The sequence below is a fragment of the Staurois parvus genome, unplaced genomic scaffold, assembly GCF_062004578.1.
Source record: "Staurois parvus isolate SC_StPar_1 unplaced genomic scaffold, SC_StPar_1.0 ptg000287l, whole genome shotgun sequence".
Taxonomy (NCBI): Eukaryota; Metazoa; Chordata; class Amphibia; order Anura; family Ranidae; genus Staurois; species Staurois parvus.
The window spans coordinates 11621149-11641464 of record NW_028318083.1 but is presented as its reverse complement, the minus strand read 5'-3'; the positions used below and the strand labels follow the sequence as shown (position 1 = coordinate 11641464).

Here is a 20316-nt window from a genome sequence, read left to right as displayed (position 1 = left end):
GTAATTTTTTGTTGCAATCTTTTGGAAAATGTAGAAATTAAAAAAAAAAAATCACTAGTTATTTATTTATTTTTTACATATTGTCACCAGTCCAGTACAGTGTTATTATATAACTGGTGTGGCGATGATCAGAGATACTGACTTGTTTACAGTATGTAAAAAAATGATAATAATTTAATGTGTATTTTTTTTTTTTTCAAGATTTTCAATTTTTTTTATTACATTATTTTTTCTTTTTTTAATATTTTTTTTTTTCAACACAGTGACCAAAGCAATACAATGTTACCATAGTAACATTGAACTACTCTGGGCAAGTGATCAGGATTTTTTTTAAACACGACTCGACTACTGCAACTCCCTCCTCACTGGCCTGCCTCGCCGCTGGCTATCCCTGCTTCAGTCCATCCTGAACACGGCTGCCAGACTTATTCACCTTTCCAACCGCACTGTCTCCGCCACCCCCCTCTGCCAATCCCTCCACTGGCTTCCGATTGCGCAACGGATCAAATTCAAAATCCTAACGCTGACGTACAAAGCTGTCCACCATACTGCCCCGAACTACATCACTGACCTAATATCCAAGTACCGCATAGCACGCACACTCCGCTCCTCACAAGACCTCCTTCTCTCTAGTTCCCTGGTCTCCTCCTCCCATGCCCGCCTCCAGGACTTCTCCAGGGTGTCACCCATCCTCTGGAACTCCCTGCCCCAACCCATCAGATTATCACCTACTCTCCTCTCCTTTAGGCGCACCCTGAAAACCCATCTCTTCAGGGAAGCCTACCCCACCCCCTGCTAACTTGCCGACCTCCTCCACTCTTCCTACCACTCCATCCCCCACAGCTATCTCCTCCTGTGCCACCACCCCCTCCCTCCTAGATTGTAAGCTCGAAAGAGCAGGGCCCTTGATCCCCTCATGTTTTGCATTGTATTGGTATTGTTCTGTCACATGTTCTGTCTCCCTTTTGTAATGTACAGCGCTGAGCGAACTATTGGCGCTTTATAAATACTGTATAATAATAATAATAATAATAATAATGATTGCTAATGCCAATGTATTTCATTGATATTTGCAATCATTGTTGCTGAATTAAACTGATTTATTCAGTCTTTTGTTGTGACTAGTGATTGGGCAAAGTTCATCACATGATACAGATGGGCTGTGATTGGCCATCTGTATTATGTGACTGCCTTGACCAGTCACAGCTAACATAATTGTATACAATGGATGGCATGACAGGATGCCATCCACTGTATTCCTTTGACATGTGATCTAATGTGATTGATCACATGACACTGGCAATGGGCCGGTGTAGTGATATGTCATCAGCTGTGTCCCATAAACGTAGCCGGTAACAGATCGCGCCACTGCGCGGCCCCCCCAGCCATGTGAGCTGCTCATTTTGACAGGACATATGACGCCCAGTCACAATGAGGAGTGTCCCACCTGACCATCAATCTGCTATAGGCCGGGCGGGAAGGTGTTAAAATACTACAGGAAATCTTCAAACGGCACCTTCACTTGCATATTTGTGAATGTTGTTAATAGGTCTTTTATACGAAGCAACTTTAAAATGGAACTAAAACCCTCTGATTGTTTTCAGCCAAAGAAGCCATTTTTAGCCTCTGTTTGATCTTCAGCTGCAATGATGCTGCACATGTGATCAGTTAAGACACCAGATATTTGATGGTGTTTGGTTGAGAGCACAAGCAAATGTGACCATTACATTTACGACACATAACTGTAACACGTAGCTGTTTTTTGAAATGGGTAAATTTGATTGGTTTAGTCTTTACACAACTTGCAAATTCAAATGACTTGTAATAATGAACTAACCTTTCGTACTTTTCTTGTAGGTCGGACTCATATCGGGCATTGTCCTCATGCTGACAGGTATAACAGTTCTTGCAGTTGGGTTTCTGGTGCCACCTAAAATCGAAGCCTTTGGAGAAGATGATTTTGTTGTTGTGGACAGTCATGCTGTCCAGTTCAATGGAGCACTTGATGTTTGTAAATTGTCAGGTGCCGTTATGTTTTGTATTGGAGGAACAGCACTGGCAGCATGTCTTCTGATGTCTGCTTTTGCTAAAAGTTACTCCAAAGAGGAGAAGTACCTGCAACAAAAATTTAAGGAGAGAATAGCAGACCTTAGGGCACATGTGCACCCTGTTACAAAGGCTCCAGCTCCAGGAGACTCGAAGATACCTGTCACTCTGTCCAAAGTCCAAAATGTCCAACCTTCATCTGAAACCTGACAATTTACCTGTCGTTGTAAACACCATTAAAATGAAAAGGTCAGCTTTTGTGTTACAGTAAAAAGTCTTATTTTGCTGTACAGTTAAACTGTACTTGGTGGGAAACTATATGAAAAGGTCAAATGATAGCAAAATGTGAAAAGATCCTGAGTTCCTGTGTGTCAATGTGGGAAGCTTACCTACTTGAATGGTAAACCTTCTGAAGAGTACACGTTAAGTCAGTAGGCCCCATCAGTAGTCCAATGTGACAACAGAAACATACTGCTTGTTTGTGTTTTTCTTTACTGTCGCTTACTATGTAAACACATTAGGTGCACAATTAGTACCAGCTATATAGAAAAAGAACACATTTCTGTAATTTAACAGATTGAGGAAGGATGCTGAAGACTAAAAATACACTTCACTTACACAGATTACATTCTTTTCTGAATCAACTAGCAAAGTTAATTTCATTTCCCTTTTTTGGCTACTTTATGTGTTTTTCCAGTTTATTGTGTGGTTTACTTTTTTCTTTAAATAAATTGTCTAGGTTATTATTTTTTTTTTTTTTTACCATTCTCTTCAAGGCTCTATCACTTCCATACCACCACATATCTCTTGACTCTCAGATGACAGTATGTGGCACGTTAATTCTTTCCTCATGTTTACTCAAATTCCACCTTTAGTTGGACTAGATGTTTGGATATATCATAGGTAGAATTACCAGGTGTTTTACTAGCCTGACCTTGTAAAGGCCTTGTTGCCAATATTATCAATAGGAAAGTGATCATTTTTTCCAGAAAAGGCGAAAGCCTTAATCACATGACAATCCCAAAAAAGACTAACTGTTTGAAACTACGCTACAACTGTCAGCAATTAACATAACCAATAGAAGTGAAACTTAAGAGATTCTGTCACCAGACTTATTATTTAAACAACAATCTTCCTTAAAGATTACCTGTGTATTTAAGATATATTATGCAAGTTATTTACCTGCAATAGCCTCCCTTCTGTAGACATCCAAAAGCCCTGTGACTTCTGCTGGGCCCCACCATCTTGGATGTCATGTCAGCAGCCCAGCAGACTCAGAGCTGTCACTCAAGTTGCATTTTATAGTATTCCTCTTAGCTCTTCCCTTGGCAGCTACATAAAAGGTTATATAGAGAGAAGAGGGACAGAGTTGCTTAACCTACACAGAGAGTAATTAGACACTCTCAGAGGAGGAGGGGGCTGTGACTTGGCAGGAAGAAGGTGGAACTGCGGCAGTGCAAGGGAATTGACTCTTCACTGAGTGAGAAAATTCGCTAGCAAGTTCAAAGGCACATTGCGCAATAATAAATACAAATTCTGGAAACCAAAAATGGTGCAAGTAAGAATTTAAAACTCTTGATTTTCCTGTGCTATTACCTGGATTTATTATAAGTTGGTGACAGGATCTCTTTAATTTCTTCACCACTTGATGAGAAGACCCGTAGGGAATACTGGCTTTTGCACTAGAAGATGCTATAAATGGATCAATATAAACAAATTTTGGCTTGTTTGTACCAAAACCAAGTCATATTTAGCATTAGCCACATTAATCCTATGACAGGTTTTGCTACAGTTTCCATGTTAAAGCCCAACTGAAGTCTCACACCTTATTTGCCCTTTGTAGATTGTATCCCCAGCATGCTATACATACCTGCTTTGTGAAATTGTATTGCACAGAGCGGCCCATGCTTCTGGGGTCCCACACCAGTTCTCCAGGCTCCTTCTCTCCTCTGTGTGCCCCCACAGGAAGGCACTTCCTATGGTGACGCAGCAGTGGGCTCACTCCCAAGGTGGGCTGTGTGCATCTATAGACACACACAGCTCCCCCCCAACCCCTCCTCACAGCATTTTGACAGCAGCAGGAGCCAGTGATTCCCTCTGCTGTCTCTGAGCCTTTGAGAGGTGGAGAGAGAACCAATGTTGCTGCAGACGGGCACAATGCTGGAATGATACAGGATGAGCATTTCGGCAGGGGGGTGGGGGGAACAACTAGTGGAAGGTTTTTTACATTAATGTAGGTAATGCATTAAGGTAAGAAAAAAAATGTTTGTCTTTAAATACCTTTAAAAAAAAAAAACTTTTTTGGAAATACCTTGAAATATACCTAATGGTAATGGACTTCCTGCCATCCCACATCTGTGCTCTATGCTGGCATAGGTGAGTATCATCTACCCTCATTAAAAGCATCATCACAAAGAACTGAAGAGAGGGGGTGGATCTGACCATGTCTATTTGATTACTGAATGCACCAAATCAGATGTTAGTGCTTGTTAGACTACACAGCCATTCTTTGACACTATGACAGTAGAAAACGTTCTGTCTCTCTAACTTTGTTTCCATCTCTGAGACTTCAGTTGGGCTTTTAATATATTTTTCTGCCACTAGTAGGACAATGTAAGCTTACATGATGTTGTCAGACCAATAATTCTGGGTCATTTTTTCCAGTGTGGATAGAGATTAACATAGGTCTCTAGTTGGTGGAGGCCTATAGGCTACAATTATGGAAAGCTAAAACCTGAATTCATTAGTGCATATTAATGTAAACACCCATTTATTCATGTAAACCAGTATTATGCATACAGGCTATCTGTAAATGTCAGCCTTCATTTTACCCCTAGGGTATAATATAGTCAACAAGAGAAGGATAAGGCTTTGACTGAGAGCATCATTAAAAGTGAGAGTTTTATTCAATAGACTCTCCCTAATGTGTTCTATTTTATTTCATCAGGATTATAGGCACCACTCCTGCTTGGTTTAAGTCTAGTATTCATTATGGAACAATCATTTTAGAGGATATAAGAACTCTCAGGGACTTTTATGAAGATACTTTAGTAACAGTTCTGATGTACTCAAGAGATCACAGCTCACCATTACAAAAATAGGTAAAAATTACAATTTAATAAAACATGGTTGCAGAGTAAATATTACTGGAAGTAATACATATAGTACTGTATCCTGAATTCTGTTAATCCTTTCCAGTTTCATAATTTGCAGTGCTTTTGCCTCAGTTGCTGCCTCAGCTAATCGAACTGTAATAGTTGCTTACACTCTTGCGTTTATCGTTAAAATCTAGGCAGCTGTTATACTCTTGACTGTGCAGCCATCTGCGAAAAGTAACATTTTCAGCACTTTGCCCTGTGACTCTAGCCGATGTATGAGTGCTGAAAAAGAAAGCATCAAAAATAGCTAATGTACTGTTAATGTCTCCATTCTGAACATTGCTTTCAAGTCAATTTCAAAGCAATTCAGCATTACTTGGATGAAAAAAAATCCTTTTTCGTTCTGCTTATGGTTTCTGCAAGGGCAAAACGACCTTGCATATCTTTTTTAATACCCTATCTTTTTACTCTCAAATAACTCAAATAAATGATCCAAGTTTCTCAATTTGTATATATCTGAATGTCACCAGTTAATCTAATTAAACTAGTAGCTGTAAAGTTACATTTTTACTTTTAGATTTTGATTGTTGAACTACCAAAGTATGTTCTAATATGTTTGCACTTTGCACATTCACAGGTTTTATTTTTGATATATAGGGAGACTGCATCCAAACTTAAAAACACTGTTTTGAGTTCAGCATCCTGAACTGAATTTAAACCTTAATGATGATTCACTATTTTATCGGCAGCACAGCACAATCACACATTCTCCTTCTTTGAGTCACTGCATATGTACCTTTGTTCTGGGAGCACACAAGAGCCACAAGAGCTAATAAATTGTATAGTCTGGATACAAAATAGTCTTGGAACCCATATAGAGGTTGAATAAGGAACAATTTTAAGGCAATATATATAAATACATAAAACAGACAAAACCTTTTAAATGGGTTTGATTGGATATACAAGCACAGGTTCACTGGGCTGAAATTAAAATAACTTCCTTAATCAGCCCCCCCGGGATTTAATTTCAAAGTTGAACATTTCTAGGCCAAGTCTAACTTCTTATTTCATATTTATGCATGCACTGCTTATATAAAAGGTCGCTCTGTATTGAAGAAATATTGCAGCTATAAGTAGAAGCTTGTGTGTTGACTTTTAAGTAGCTGTAAATTCAAAATGAATTACATTTTTTTTTTTTTTTTTGCTAAAGCACTGTGTCTCTGTAACAAATTTAGTGTTATTTTTGCTTAAAAACTATTGTTTTCATTTTTCTATCCTTTTTTGCATCTCAGTGCTGCTGATCTTCACCAGCTTTCTTTACTGCCATGTCCTAACTACACCTGTAGTCCCTCGTCCCCTCCCTAAGTGTATGTGGCAGGGTGGCAACACAGGAGAGCAAATGGGAGGCAGTGACAAAGCGTTGTTATCCTATAACACAAAGTGCCTGAACAAGGACTTTCATGGCAGGATTACCAGGTATTATTTTAATAACCTGTAGATTTAAAAAAAAATTAAAAAATGACCTTTGAAATTTGTTAATAATTACATGAGATCTTAGGGAATGGTTTACATCTACCTTAAGGATTCTGGAAGAGAAATTCCTCTCTACCATAGTTCCCATCTTAAAATGTTCCTCCTACAGTAACAGATCTTCATAACTAATATAAAATTATTTAAAAATCCATTAATGTTAGTGAACTTCTGTAATAACTACCATGAAAAGTGTGTAGAATTAAAAAAAAAAAATCCAATCACTGGAATCGCTGAAAAACACAGTATGTAACTCTCCAGCATTTGGTTGAACTGACCGTTTGACAGGGTTATTGTTTTCCACAAAGCAGAGCTATGATATGCTGCCATTTATAATTAAAGCTTATATAGGATATATAGTATGCCATTGTGAAAATACTTCTATTCATGACATACTACAGCAACATTCTATTACCTTACACACAGGCATTTCCATATGTAGTCATTGTGCTCTTGACCGGTTATAGTGTTTATTTTCTTAAAAGTAGTATAGTATCTATTTTTATCTAAATTTCTTCCTGTTTTGCAATACTTGCTTTGTCTTCTAATTTACATTAGAATAGTAAATTACAAATGATTAAAACAGTAATACAAAATGTATTTTTTTTCAAACTTTCATTTTGTACATAAGACATATTTAAAGAGAATTTGTACCTAAAATTTATAAAGTTGACTTTACTTATTACTTTAAACCGCAGTCACCCATAGGTCTTCATATACCTTTTGGTTATCTTCTAGAGTGACTCAGTAGACCCAAAAGTTGGGTCCCTATTATGGAAATACCAACTATAGCAAGAAGCATATTTTATTGACTAGTAATGGGTTGTGAGAGACAACAGAGGACCAGGTCAAAACTCTATCTTCCAAACTAAACATGGTATGTGCATAATAGAGTTTTCTGGGTTTTGCCTCCCCAGGGCTCTCCAGAAGATAATTATTGTTTTTTGCTAGGTACCTCCATTTGATCTCAAATCATGGTTTGCTTTCTTACACTTCAAGTGCCTGTGTGCGTATATCTCAAAATAATATAACTCTGCTAGGAAATACATGTGTATTAATTTACATATGTTTTTAATTCACAGGAATCACACATGGTAAAGTTAACATTTAGGAAAGGAAAGAATGAGTTGGTTTGCTCTCATAAACACTATATCAATATTGTATTTTTCCTCTTCTTTTTTTTTTCTTTTGTTAAGTGGCATTCCTACATTACTAAAGCTATGGCCAGTAGGAATGACCATGGAATATGTGCTAAAAGTTCCAAAGTACAGACTATTTGCAAAGTAAACAGTTGACTAAATCAGGGTTCCATTCTACAAATCTGTTTTCTTCCAGCAGGAAAATATGATTGCGTAATCAGAATAAACCATCTGATTTATGACAACTGCACCCTGATTTACTGGTCACTAACCATCAATAACTGACCTCCAGTTTTTAGTCCAGTAAATCTAAAACCCATGTCTAATATATAGATGCTTAAAAAGCTCATAATAGTGCAGCCACTGGGTAACTTGATGTAAATTGCTCTGTGGTAGCAATTCTATGCGCAGGCGAAGTTTCCTGTAGAGATTTTTACAGAAATTATTGGTTTGAAAAAGAACCTGCTACAATAGGAATGTAGGAGCTGTCATTACTGAACTGTTTTTTAAACTTGGAGTTTAGTCTAAAAAGGTTTTTCCCCTATAGCTGCAGTCACATCACTTACCTGTGATGAAGTGCGCCCTACATCATGCTGGCTGCTGATTTGTGTAGAAATCCTCTCTATAGGGTGCTTGATCCTGATCTTCCTGGCTCTGCCGGGGTTATTAGCTTTGGGGCTTCAGGGTGAGCAGCATTCAAGACGGTCCTAGGTAGACCTTTTCCCCTCTTCTCCTCTCATGCATTGTTCCGCATCATGCTGGTTGCTGATTTGTATAGAAATCCTCTCTGCAGGGTGCTTGATCCTGATCATCCTGGCTCTGCTGGGGTTATTAGCTTTGGGGCTTCTGGATGAGCAGCATTCAAGATGGTCCCACATGGACCTTTTCCCCTTTTCTCCTCTCATGCATTGTTTACACTGAATTCATGAATACACCTCTGAATGGTGAGGAGTCTGATTAATGGGAAGATACTCTTCCCCATTCAGATGTAGGGGAAGAGGTCATTATTTGACTAAACATAAGCTTTGAGGCAAGGCAAAAGAAGAACAATAATCCTTACCTTGCAAAGGCAAATGATGATGATGACGGCCCTGGATCCAGCCCCATCATGTACAAGGCAGCAATGGTAGCTCCCATAATTCAGTATTGACAGGTTCTGTTTCTATCAAGTGTTTCTTTTAATGAAAACCAGTTTTCAAACATGATTAGTGCTTATTTTTCCAAATTCTAATCTGAGTTTAGCAGCTATTTTACAATAGTCAAACTTTTCTCAATTTGGTAACAGTTATCACCGATTCAATATCCTAGGCTTAATTCACAAAGCTAAAATGCAAAGATAAGGATCCTTAGGTCAAAAAAGTAGCAGTTATTAAAATGAGTCCAATGAGGTATGAAAATTATAGCCACATGTCTAAAATATCTTTGTGCTTAAGCTTTGTAACTTGATGCTCTTGGGTTAGACTGCAAATGTTTTATTCCAGAAAATGCTAAGTGTTTTGTAAACTATAGCAAAACAAATATGCAAACATTCAAATTATGTAGTGCAAAAGTTCAAGTCCTTGTGTATTGCTGAAAGCCTTCTCTAATATATATTTTTGTGTATACTAGTAATAATATATGTACTTGCACCGAACTTTCACTTCCCATGTAAAGTGATGTAGTTAATGTCTAATAATGCTTACCTGTCAGAGAGTGACAAGTAAACTTCCAATTATAGGTGGCGTCTGGTGGGCTTTGATTCCTTGGAGATTTTGGAGTCGCCTTCTATTTTTGTAGAGCCTGTTATAATTTATTTCATAGACTATATATTCATATAATACATTGTTAATAGAAAATAATTCCACTGGTTAAAATATGGTGGCCCTGGTGTATTAAAATATCCAATATGAAAGGATAAATGTTGCCCTCAGTAACTAATGAAGGTTACCCTCTTATTTATGTAGGGTAGATTAGATGAGTCTGATTGGTACTCTGATTAACTGGGTTCAATGAGGTTTGAGTCACTGACCTGAAACAGTATGCATATCTGTAATGTCAGAGTTAGGTTAGACATTTTACCAATTACAAACTTTGTTATACAGCTAAGGGTCGATCCATTCAAAAGTGTATTCTCAGTTATAGGTGGTGTCTGGTGGGCTGGTGACGTTCTGTATTTCTACTCTAGGGGTGAAATGTCTCCACTCCTAGAGTTATGGCACACCATGACATTTAATTCTTGTACTACACCATGGGTGTTCTGAGGTGTTCCCGCTTCTCCTACTGAATTACGCATAATGTAAAAACCCATCCGGAAATGTGGAACTCCTTATTACTTCTGCTGCAGTAATGCAGACTGAGGAACTCAAGTGATGAGATCTTAACACAAGAGATATAACTATTAGATGATTTATTTTAACTCTCCAGAACCCATTACTACTATACCCATTTTGAATGGTATGACCCTTTAATGCCTTGTAAAATAAAAATCTCTTTTTTTCTTGTTTGCTTTATACAATCTAGTCACAGTTCTTGGATTTTCCTGTACAAACCAGTTGCTGCTTATTGTATCAGCTTTTCATCTGCCTTGTCATACTTAGAAATTATGGAACTAGGCCACAACTCAGCAGGGCTTGATCACACAATCTGCAAGACACAAAAACAAATTCACAAATCAACAATATTGGTTGTAAAGGGAACATCTAGATTGTCTGGGTAATATTAATAATGAAGAAACAATTAATATGAGACAAAATTCATTTGAACATTATGTGTCATGTTATAAAATGGTTTCCCATGCTGGTATGTTGGAAAAGATGTATGATGCTTGACTAAATGAAGAGGGCAGATGAGTTATATAAAATGTTCCCATGTTTCCCAGTTGAGTTTCACATAAGTAGAAGTTTTTTTTGTTTTTTATTGTCTGATAATAAAATATCACTGAGCAAAGAAACACAGCTGCATTGTATCATTGTGTCAAAATATTTAATCTGTTTTTCGCAAACAATACCTTACTTTATAGCCAAAATAAGTTCAAAGCAGTTTCTTCATGTGTCCAGAGAAGGACCCTTGCCCTCAGTGTGAAAGCAGCAATTTGTTTGCAGAGGACAGCCCTCCTGCTAATTCAGAGCAGAATTACAAGTCTGACTTAGCAGTGGGAGTATCAGACTTCTGTAGAGAGACCACTGCTTCTACGCAAAGAGCAAAGGTCCTTTTCTGCAGCATGCTGGCAACTATCAGGCTTTTCGATTCCGCCTAGAGCTGCTTTCTAAACAAAACAAACTGTAAGACTGTACATCTTTTGTTTTGACCCACATGGAATATATTTAGGTGATTTAGGCCCCTTTCACACTTGCATTCGGGCCCCTATTAACAGGATCAGTATATTGAGGTATGCCTGTCAGTTTTTCAAGAGGATCAGATCGGACCCTACTTTCTCTCCGGCTGGTGTACTGCCTACCTCCAATCCGATCCACTAAAAAGAAATGGAAGGGGGAACGTTCCCCTTCCATCTAGCAGAACAGATTAGAGGGCAGTTGGCCCATTTACACATGGCCACCCATAGATCACAGCAGTCCGCTCTGCAAAATCTGAGGATCTGTCATCCGCTCGCACTGCTCTGTTAAGCGGGGGCTCATTGGACAGATTTCCTGCTGAGAAATGCAGATTTATCCCCTTGTGAAAGGAGCTTTAGAGCTATAGTGTGAATTCCAGCAAGTATCAGATGCTTCGGGTGGCCAGAATGACCTGTCACACGTGTGAATTGGACTTTAAACTGAGAGTTCAGTTGTGCTTTAACTTTGAACTGCCTTTTTACAGAGAGGACTTTTTTGTACCTTTTTATTATAACGTTAAATGTTTTGAAAACAGAAACAATACCATGTGATAACATCACCTGAAATCAATCACTGAGTTGTCTGATTCATCAGTCACATACTAATAATTTTTTGCATGACAATGGTTGTAAGAGACAAACATACAGTACCACATATACACATACTGTATCACAGGGACCAGCAACGTGGAAAGGTAAGACAGGTTTGTTCTGTTACCAGACAGTTACTTTTATATCTCTGCTACTTTCAGTACCCTTATTATTCGTGTCTCCTGAAAACTATTCATGTTCACAATTAAAATTCTCAGGAAACTAGGAATTGCATTTGATTTACACTTATTGGGTTTAAACTTAGCAGTAAAGTTTCCACTATTCAGAGCTTTTAAAGCTGATTCACAAATATGTGGTGCAGATTGAAGTTCAGGTTTCACAGCTAATTGGTACAGTAGTTGTTCAGCGGATCATGTCAGGTTTACATCAGGTTCAGGACTGGATTAGCTCAGGATTTTATCCTGTTCACACATATGCAGTTAAGAAATGGTTCCCATTGAAGTCAATAGCCTGTAATCCGCACCTGAACCTGAAGGCACTGCTAAGAAATCGTACATGACTCTTCAAAGCGCACTGAATCCGCACCACCAGTGCACCAGACATACAGTGGGGTTCTAAATAGCAGTCAGACATGACTAACCTGATCAATCACTGTTTTTGGTAGAAATGATATTTCTACATGGCAAATAATTTACTAGTAGGTGTAGTAGAGTAATAGAAATCCAACAGACACAACAGTCATGACATGCATGCTGCTGATTCTGTGTAATTGAATGACTAATTGAAAGGGGCATGTTCAAAATAATAGCAGTGTGGAGTTCTATTAGTGAGGGCATTCATTCTTTGAAAAACAGGTGGCAATTATTGCCCTTATTTAAGGAAGAAAGGCAGCAAATGTTGTACATGCTCGTTACAGTGCATTTCTCTCTGAAATTCTGAGGAAAGTGGGTCGTTCCAGACATTGTTCCGAAGAAAGCGTACCTTGATTAAAAAGTTGATTGGAGAGGGGAAAACATATAAAGAAGTGCAGAAATGGATAGGTTGCTCAGCTAAAATGATCGCAAATGCTTTAAAATGGCAACCAATAGCTGAAAGACATGGAAGAAAGCCAAAAACTACCATTTGAATGGATAGAAGAATAGCCAAAATGGCAAGGATTCAGCCAACAATCAGCTCCAGGAAGATCAAAGAAGGTCTAAAGTTACCTGTGAGTACTGTTACAATTAGAAGACGCCTATGTGAAGCCAAGCTATCTGCAAGAAGCCCCCGCAAAGTCCCACTGTTGAAAAAAAGACATGTGCCGAAGAGGTTACAATTTGCCAAAGAGCACATTGACTGCCCTAAAGAGAAATGACGCAACATTTTGTGGACTGATGAAAGTAAGATTGTTCTTTTTGGGTCTAGTGGCCAGAGACAGTTTGTCAGACGACCCCCAAACACTGAATTCAAGCCACAGTACACTGTGAAGACAGTGAAGCATGGTTGTGCAAGCATCATGATATGGGGATGTTTCTAATACTACGGTGTTGGGCCTATTTATCGCATACCATCATGGATCAGTTTGAATACATCAGAATACTTGAAGAGGTCATGCTGCCTTATGCTCAAGAGGAAATGCCCTTGAAATGGGTGTTCCAACAAGACAACGACCCCAAACACACCAGTAAACGTGCAACATCTTGGTTCCAGACCAACAAGATTGATGTTAAGGAGTGGCCAGCCCAATCCCCGGATCTTAATCCAATAGAAAACTTGTTGGGTGACATCAAAAATGCAGTTTCTGAGGCAAAACCAAGAATTAGAGAAGAACTGTGGAATGTAGTCCAATCATCCTGGGCTGGAATACCTGTTCACAGGTGCCAGAAGTTGGGTGACTCCATGCAACACAGATGTACGGCAGTTCTCAGAAACAGTGCTTATACAACTAAATATTCATTAAGTGATTCAAAGGAAAGCAAAATCTTCAAACATTTTTCAGTTTATATAGTGAATGTTTGAGTTTGTAAAGAAGAATACAAACACTGCTATTTTTTTGAACAGTCTAATATTCATTTTTCTTCAATTTTTTTTAGAGGAACAACACAAATTTGATATATTTTTCTTCATGTTTTGATTTGGAATAGAATGTGTAGTGTTCCCAATGCATTTGTGTGTATGGAAATAAAAGCTATTAGAAGGATTTTGAGCTTTATTCACTTTTTACATACACTGCTATTATTTTGAACACAACTGTATGACCTGAAGACTAGGTGGAAGTCTTACAAAGCTGAGCAACAGATGCTTGGTGTCAAAATGCCCAGGAAACCCCACTGATCAGTAAAAATACTGACGGTACCCTTCAGAGTATAAACTTCTACGATGAGTTGTCTTATCCACCTGTCAATAACAGACTTAGAAGCAGGGTGACCTTTTCGAGAACCTCCTGGCAAAACAAAAAGAGATGCAGTTTTTCAGATAGAGGCTGTGGCTTTTAGTCTCTAACAGCTCTGACTATGTCCAATGGAGGGCAATTTCCTTGGATTGCTTAGGAGCAGGGCACAAGGAAAGATGGGCAAAAGTCTTCATTAAAGTGGTTGTAAAGGGTAAGAGTGTTTACCTTCATGCATCCTATGCATGATGTTGAAAAACCTTCAGTGTACAGCTCCCCCTGCAGCCTCCCCCTAATACCGGAGCCCAATCTTGATCCAGCGATGTGAACGAGAGCACCGTCTCTCTCTCTCCTAATTGGCTGTAAATCACAGCCAATGAAGAGGGAGCATGTGGTGGGACTGAGCCATACTTTGTCCCATAGACACACAGAGCCATCTCGGGAGCGAGCATGCGCAAGTTCCCCCAGAGCAAGGGAGGGGCCAGATGTGCCAGTGGGGGACCTGAGGAGTATCTGGTTGCTATTTGCAAAACCATTGCAGGGAGCAGATAAGTATGATGTGTTTAATATTTTAAAGAAAAAAAAATCAAACTGTCAGAATTAAGGTGGAAGCCAATACTGCCTTAAGGAGAAAGGAGGGTTTTGGACATAAGAATATTTTATAAATGTGAATAATTAGGAAGGGCTCCTTACAAGAGAGGGCCCCCAACTATGAAAAATGTACGAAGGCCATTTTGCAGTGGAGATCACTCAAGGGGAATTCCCTAATGGGTTCAAAGGTTGATTTTTGCAGGGCAGAAAGAATCAGACTGAGATCCCAAGGAAGCACAGGGTTCTGTAATGGGGGTCTATTCCATGAGACACCTTGAATAAAGGCTTTAAAAGTGAGAGTGAAGCAAATGGTTATTAGAATAGGATAGGCAAGGTTGAAAACTGTCCCTTAAGTGTACTTAGAGCCAAGTTTTGTTCAAGTCACAACTGCAGAAAAGATGGAATGTGAGGTACAAAGTGATCTCTGGGGTTGAAATGCCTGTGTTCACATCAAGTGAAAAAAGAACTCCAGTTTTTTTTTGCTTTGAGTAATGTAGGAATGACAGAATCAGATATACCCGTTCTTCAAGACCTGGACTTCAATTGCCATAGTGTTAAACCCAGTTACTGAGAGGCAGGAGAGTACAAGGGGTCTTGAGACAGCAACTCTGGCCTGTTTAGGAGAGGGCAGGAACTGTCTCCTAGAAGTTTGGGCATGCCTGTGTACCAAGTTTTTCTGGGACGGTTTAATGTAATGAGAATCACTTATTTCTTTTCTGCCTCTCATTTGCGGAGCAGTTGGGGAAAAAATTATACTGAACAGAAGGTATACATTAACCTGAATGGAATCCATGGAATTGCCAGAGCATTTGATGACAGTGCTAGAGGATGCATGGTCCTGCCACAAACAGGAGCAGGTTTTTGTTGAACTTGAAGGCCAGGATATCTGGGACTCCCGATTTCTGACTTGAGGATTGAAGATGTTGGGATGAAGGGACCATACTCCTTGGTCCATGTGGTAATGCCTGAGGAAATCTGCCTTTTAATTGTCTGCCCCTGGAACATGAACAGAAGAAATTGTTGGGCAGTGCTTTTCCGGGACAATCAGACATACTTCCCTCAAGGCTGCCTGACTACTGGTTAACCCCTGATGATTGTTATATATTACTGCCATAGTATCGTCTGGTTGCACCCTTAATAGGTGTCCCTGTAGAAGGGGGATCCAGTGCTGCAGAGCCAATTTTATTGCTTTGAGCTCTAAAATCTTGATGGGGAGTTTTGTCTCCCTGGGTGGCCAGTTTTCCTAAACTGTAATAGATTGAAACACTCCTCACCAGCCTCTGAGGATACTATCTGTTGTTATCTCCTTCCATGAGGAGTGGAAGAATGGTCTTTCCCATTTCCAAGGCTGGGCTGGCAAGCCACCAGGCTAGGGAGTCCCGTGCTTGACTGGAGAGCAGGCTAGGGAAGTCAAGAGATGGAAAGTTTGTTCCAGGCCAAGATAATGTTGTGTTAGAGGGGCCTTGAGTGGAACTGAGTGAAGGGAACAGCCTCAACTGAGACAACCATGAAGCTTAGGACTCTCATAGAGAATCTCACTGAGGGATGCCTTTTGGATCTTAAGGTCTGAGCACGAGACCTTAGAGAGAGAAGCTTGTTTGCCAGAAGGAAACATTTTGCCTGGGCCATGTCTAGGATAAGTTCATGGTATTTCAGACAAATGGAAGGCTGTAAGGCAGACCTTTGGAAACTGATTACCAATGTCCAAAAGACTCCCCATATTCTCCAGGCTTTCAGTTGGGTAAAAAGTTATGAGGGTGAGGATGCATGACCCCTGACGCTTTGTCTGGACAGTTCTTATTGGCTCTCTGCCGATCACATGCACCCTTCCAAGAAAAAAACTCTCTAGCAATACACACCAAACTGAGCATGTGCAGAGTGAGTCAGTTAAGACTTAGACAGCAGGGTCTACAACTGCAACAGTCCACTTTGTAGTGAATTCTTTCACTGGATATTGCTCAGCAATTATTCTGGGAAGGGTTGAAAACCTTTTCAAGAAAAAATCCAAACATCATAAAAAGCTCACTCTATTTGTTCATGAATGGGAAATATATTTTTAGACTTTGCAGGTTTCTGAGTACCCAGTGGGGCCTGGTGAGACTGAAGAGAATCAAGTGTGATTATACCAAGGCTTTTGCACACAGCAGAAGTGACCATATCTACAGTATATTGGCAATCATATGTCATGAAGCCATGGCATGAGGTGTATGGGAGGTTGGGAAATCTTCTGTCGTCACCTCTAACACTGTCTCTGGGTCTTCTTCAAGGTTTTCCATGACTACCGCTTCTAAGGGTGATATTTCTACTTTCGACTTAGGGAGAGAAGGTGCAGGTGGAGAAGTTCTTTTGGGCTCTGGGGAGTGATGGCTGAATTAAGGCCACTAGTTGTCAAGAAACTCAGTAGTTACAGAGAAATATGCCTTATTGAAATAGGTGGCTTGTTGCATGACTGAGATAGAGCTAGAATAGAATGCAGAGACCTGTGTAAAAATAGGATCCTACTCCAGTGCAAAGGAAGTAATGTCACTTGGCAGAACAAATGTTTTCCTGAATTTTGCAGTGGTTCCCTTGTGCTTAGTTTCTACCATTACTATCAGGAACTATATTTTCCTGGAAGATACTCACAGTGCAGGGTGTAGAAATGTTGTAAGTGTGTCCAGTGCAGAAAACACAGCAAATCAGATGTTATGGCAGTCCTACAGCAAAGTCCTAGTTGCAAAAGAGTGAGATGAAAAGCCTGAGTACCTTATAAGGGTCCTGGGCGGAAGTGCTTATAATAATGTGACCTGTGGTGTGATGTAACGCCTAGTCATGCACCTGAGACTAAGTGCCAGTTCACACACACACATATATATATATATACACGAATTGGATGTGGTTTGAACTGCATCCAATCTGCATGATGTGAAATAACATTGCTTCCTATGGTGCCTGTTCACATACAGTTGTGTTTTTATTTCCATACACACAAATGCATTGGGAACAATACACGTTCTATTCAAAATCAAAACATGAAGAAAAATATATCAAATTTGTGTTGTTCCTCTAAAAAAAAATTGAAGAAAAGTGAATATTAGACTATTCAAGAAAATAGCCGTGTTTGCATTCTTTTTTACAAACTCAAACATTCACTATATAAACTGAAAAATGTTTGAAGATTTTGCTTTCCTTTGAATCGCTTAATTAATATTTAGTTGTATAAGCACTGTTTCTGGGGACTGCTGTACATCTGTGTTGCATGGAGTCAACCAACTTCTTGCCCCTGTGAACAGGTATTCCAGCCCAGGATGATTGGACTACATTCCACAGTTCTTCTCTATTTCTTGGTTTTGCCTCAGAAACTGCATTTTTGATGTCACCCCACAAGTTTTCTATTGGATTAATATCCGGGGATTGGGCTGGCCACTCCATAACGTCAAGCTTGTTGGTCTGGAACCAAGATGTTGCACGTATCCTGGTGTTTTTGGGGTTGTTGTCTTGTTGGAACACCCATTTCAAGGGTATTTCCTCTTCAGCATAAGGCAGCATGACCTCTTCATTCAAATGGTAGTTTTTCACTTTCTTCCACGTCTTTCAGGTTTTGGTTGCCATTTTAAAGCATTTGCGATCATTTTAGCTTAAATAAGAACAATAATTGCCACCTGTTTTTCAAAGAATAAATAACCTCACTAATAGAACTCCACACTGCTATTATTTTGAACATGCCCCTTTCAATTAGTGATTCAATTACACAGAATCAGCAGCATGCATGTCATGACTGTTGGGTCTGTTGGATTTCTATTACTCTACTACACCTGTTAGTAAATTATTTGCCATGTAGAAATACCATTTCTACCAAAAACAGTGATTGATCAGGTTAGTGATGTCTGACTGCTATTATTTTGAACACAACTGTACATTGTTCAGGTAAATGTTCAGGCTTCTGTGCATACAGCTTTCAGTCGCAAGGTTCTTTCAGTGGCACTCTGAGTTGAGTCTTTGACCCTTTTCTGCTTTGTTGAACTTTTTGACTTGGTTCTGTTTGTCTTGTTGCCCACTTTTCTGATTCATTGCTTGGGGATATCTCAGGGTCTATGAATATACAGCCTGTGTCCTGCACTGTACGATTAATATAAATTGAATTTTGACTTACCTGTAAATTCCATAAATTGGCGTACTGTATAAAACACAGTTCCTGTTAGTGTTAGTCCTCTGCTCCAGCATTTCTCTGTATTTTGCTAAAAAACAGAGGCTTCATGGAGCTCACCCAAGGGGGTCATGTCTAAAAGCTTTTCCATTGTCCAATCACCTGAGGGTAGAAGCCAATAACCCAGGGTCTATGAATATCCATCCTGTGCCCTGTACTGTACTCCAAGATATGGATTTTACAGGTAAGTCAAAATTCCTTTTTTTGCTAACTGAGGAAAAAGCTATGGGTCTGTTCCATCTAAACATATTAGGGACTGTGAGAGTAGGGAGCATGTAATTTCAGTTGTTTTTTGTTTTTTTTTGTTCAACCAGCAAGTTGAATGAAAAATAAAGCTGGCATCCCTACAACACAAACAATGTGGATGCAGGAATCTCTCCTGCTGAGCTATTGTATTCAGCCATTGGCTGATCAAATGCTGGTTTTCCAGCATGACTATTTGACATAAGCCAGTCTAATGACTGGTTTCCCTTGCACAGTCAGTGGTACACACAGACCAAAAGTCAGCCGTTCTTGTGTCTGTTGCAAGCAGAAGTCATTAAATAGCACTACATTTTCATCATATGCAATAGAAAGCACCAGGTTACAGAAGCAAATTAAAGGACAACTCAACTGTAACCTAAGCAAAACATACCTGGTGAAGGCCCCTGCTAGATTAACAATACCACCTACAGATTTTATCAATAGCATGTCATCAGATGGGTAGCTTGCCTCTTATATGATTCATGCTTTTCTTGCTGTGACAGAGAAAAGAAAAAGATTGGTATTTTTCAGTATGTTTGTCATCTATATTTATGAATTGTAAAAGCAATTGAAGAGGTATACATTGAATAGTAGTATTTTCATCACAGAGCAGTGAGGTCTAATTGATTTAAATAATTAAATCAACAAAACAACATTGCATGTGACCATAAGAGCTTGATTTAAAGGGCAAGCATGGACCCAATCAAGCCAAACATGTATAGAAACAACAAAAGTGTTATGGGAATATGTCAATCTCTGATCAGAAGACAAAGCAACTGCTAGCATTTAAAGAATGTTTCCCTAAAATAGTAATCCCCTATTAGATGGTCCTGCTGTAGCCCTATGAAAACAGACCAAACATCCTACTGGTTACATTATTTTGTGGACTAAACCCCAGTCAAAGAAATACTGTACTTTTTTATTAATGGGGATAAAATATCAAATCATAGATCTCCATACAGAGAAAATCCTGGAGCTGCTATATATGGGAACATACGTGTGATTTAAGATGGCTGTGAAGGCTGAAGGTTTTTTACCTTCATGCATTCATCACGCCTTCTGTATGCAGCAGCTCCCCCAGCCCCCTCAGTACTTACCTGAGCCTCATCGCGATCCAGCGATGTGAATGACAGCCTCTTCTCTCCCGGGTATCTGTCTCCTCATTGTCTGAGACTGCAATGGCTCCCACTGTTGTCAACCACAGCCAGTCAGCCAATGAGGAAAGAGAGGGGGCTGGGCCAATTTGCAGCTCT

General features: G+C 39.4%; 1 protein-coding gene across 2 annotated transcripts in view; it reads left to right on the top strand.

Annotated features, from left to right (window-relative positions):
• NRSN1 (neurensin 1) overlaps positions 1 to 10742 on the top strand; it is a 78875-nt gene extending 68133 nt beyond the window's left edge. Inside the window, exons 3-4 of one of the 2 annotated variants that reach the window (XR_016313452.1) lie at positions 1858 to 5147; positions 6437 to 10742. Coding sequence is in view for 1 of the 2 variants with exons in the window: in XM_089682256.1 (XP_089538382.1) it covers positions 1858 to 2256 (399 nt within the window). In the remaining variant the exon portion in view is untranslated. Of the gene's footprint in view, positions 1 to 1857 lie in introns of both variants that reach the window. The other variant, XM_089682256.1, reaches the window with a different exon arrangement.
• The last annotated feature ends 9574 nt before the right edge of the window (positions 10743 to 20316 follow it).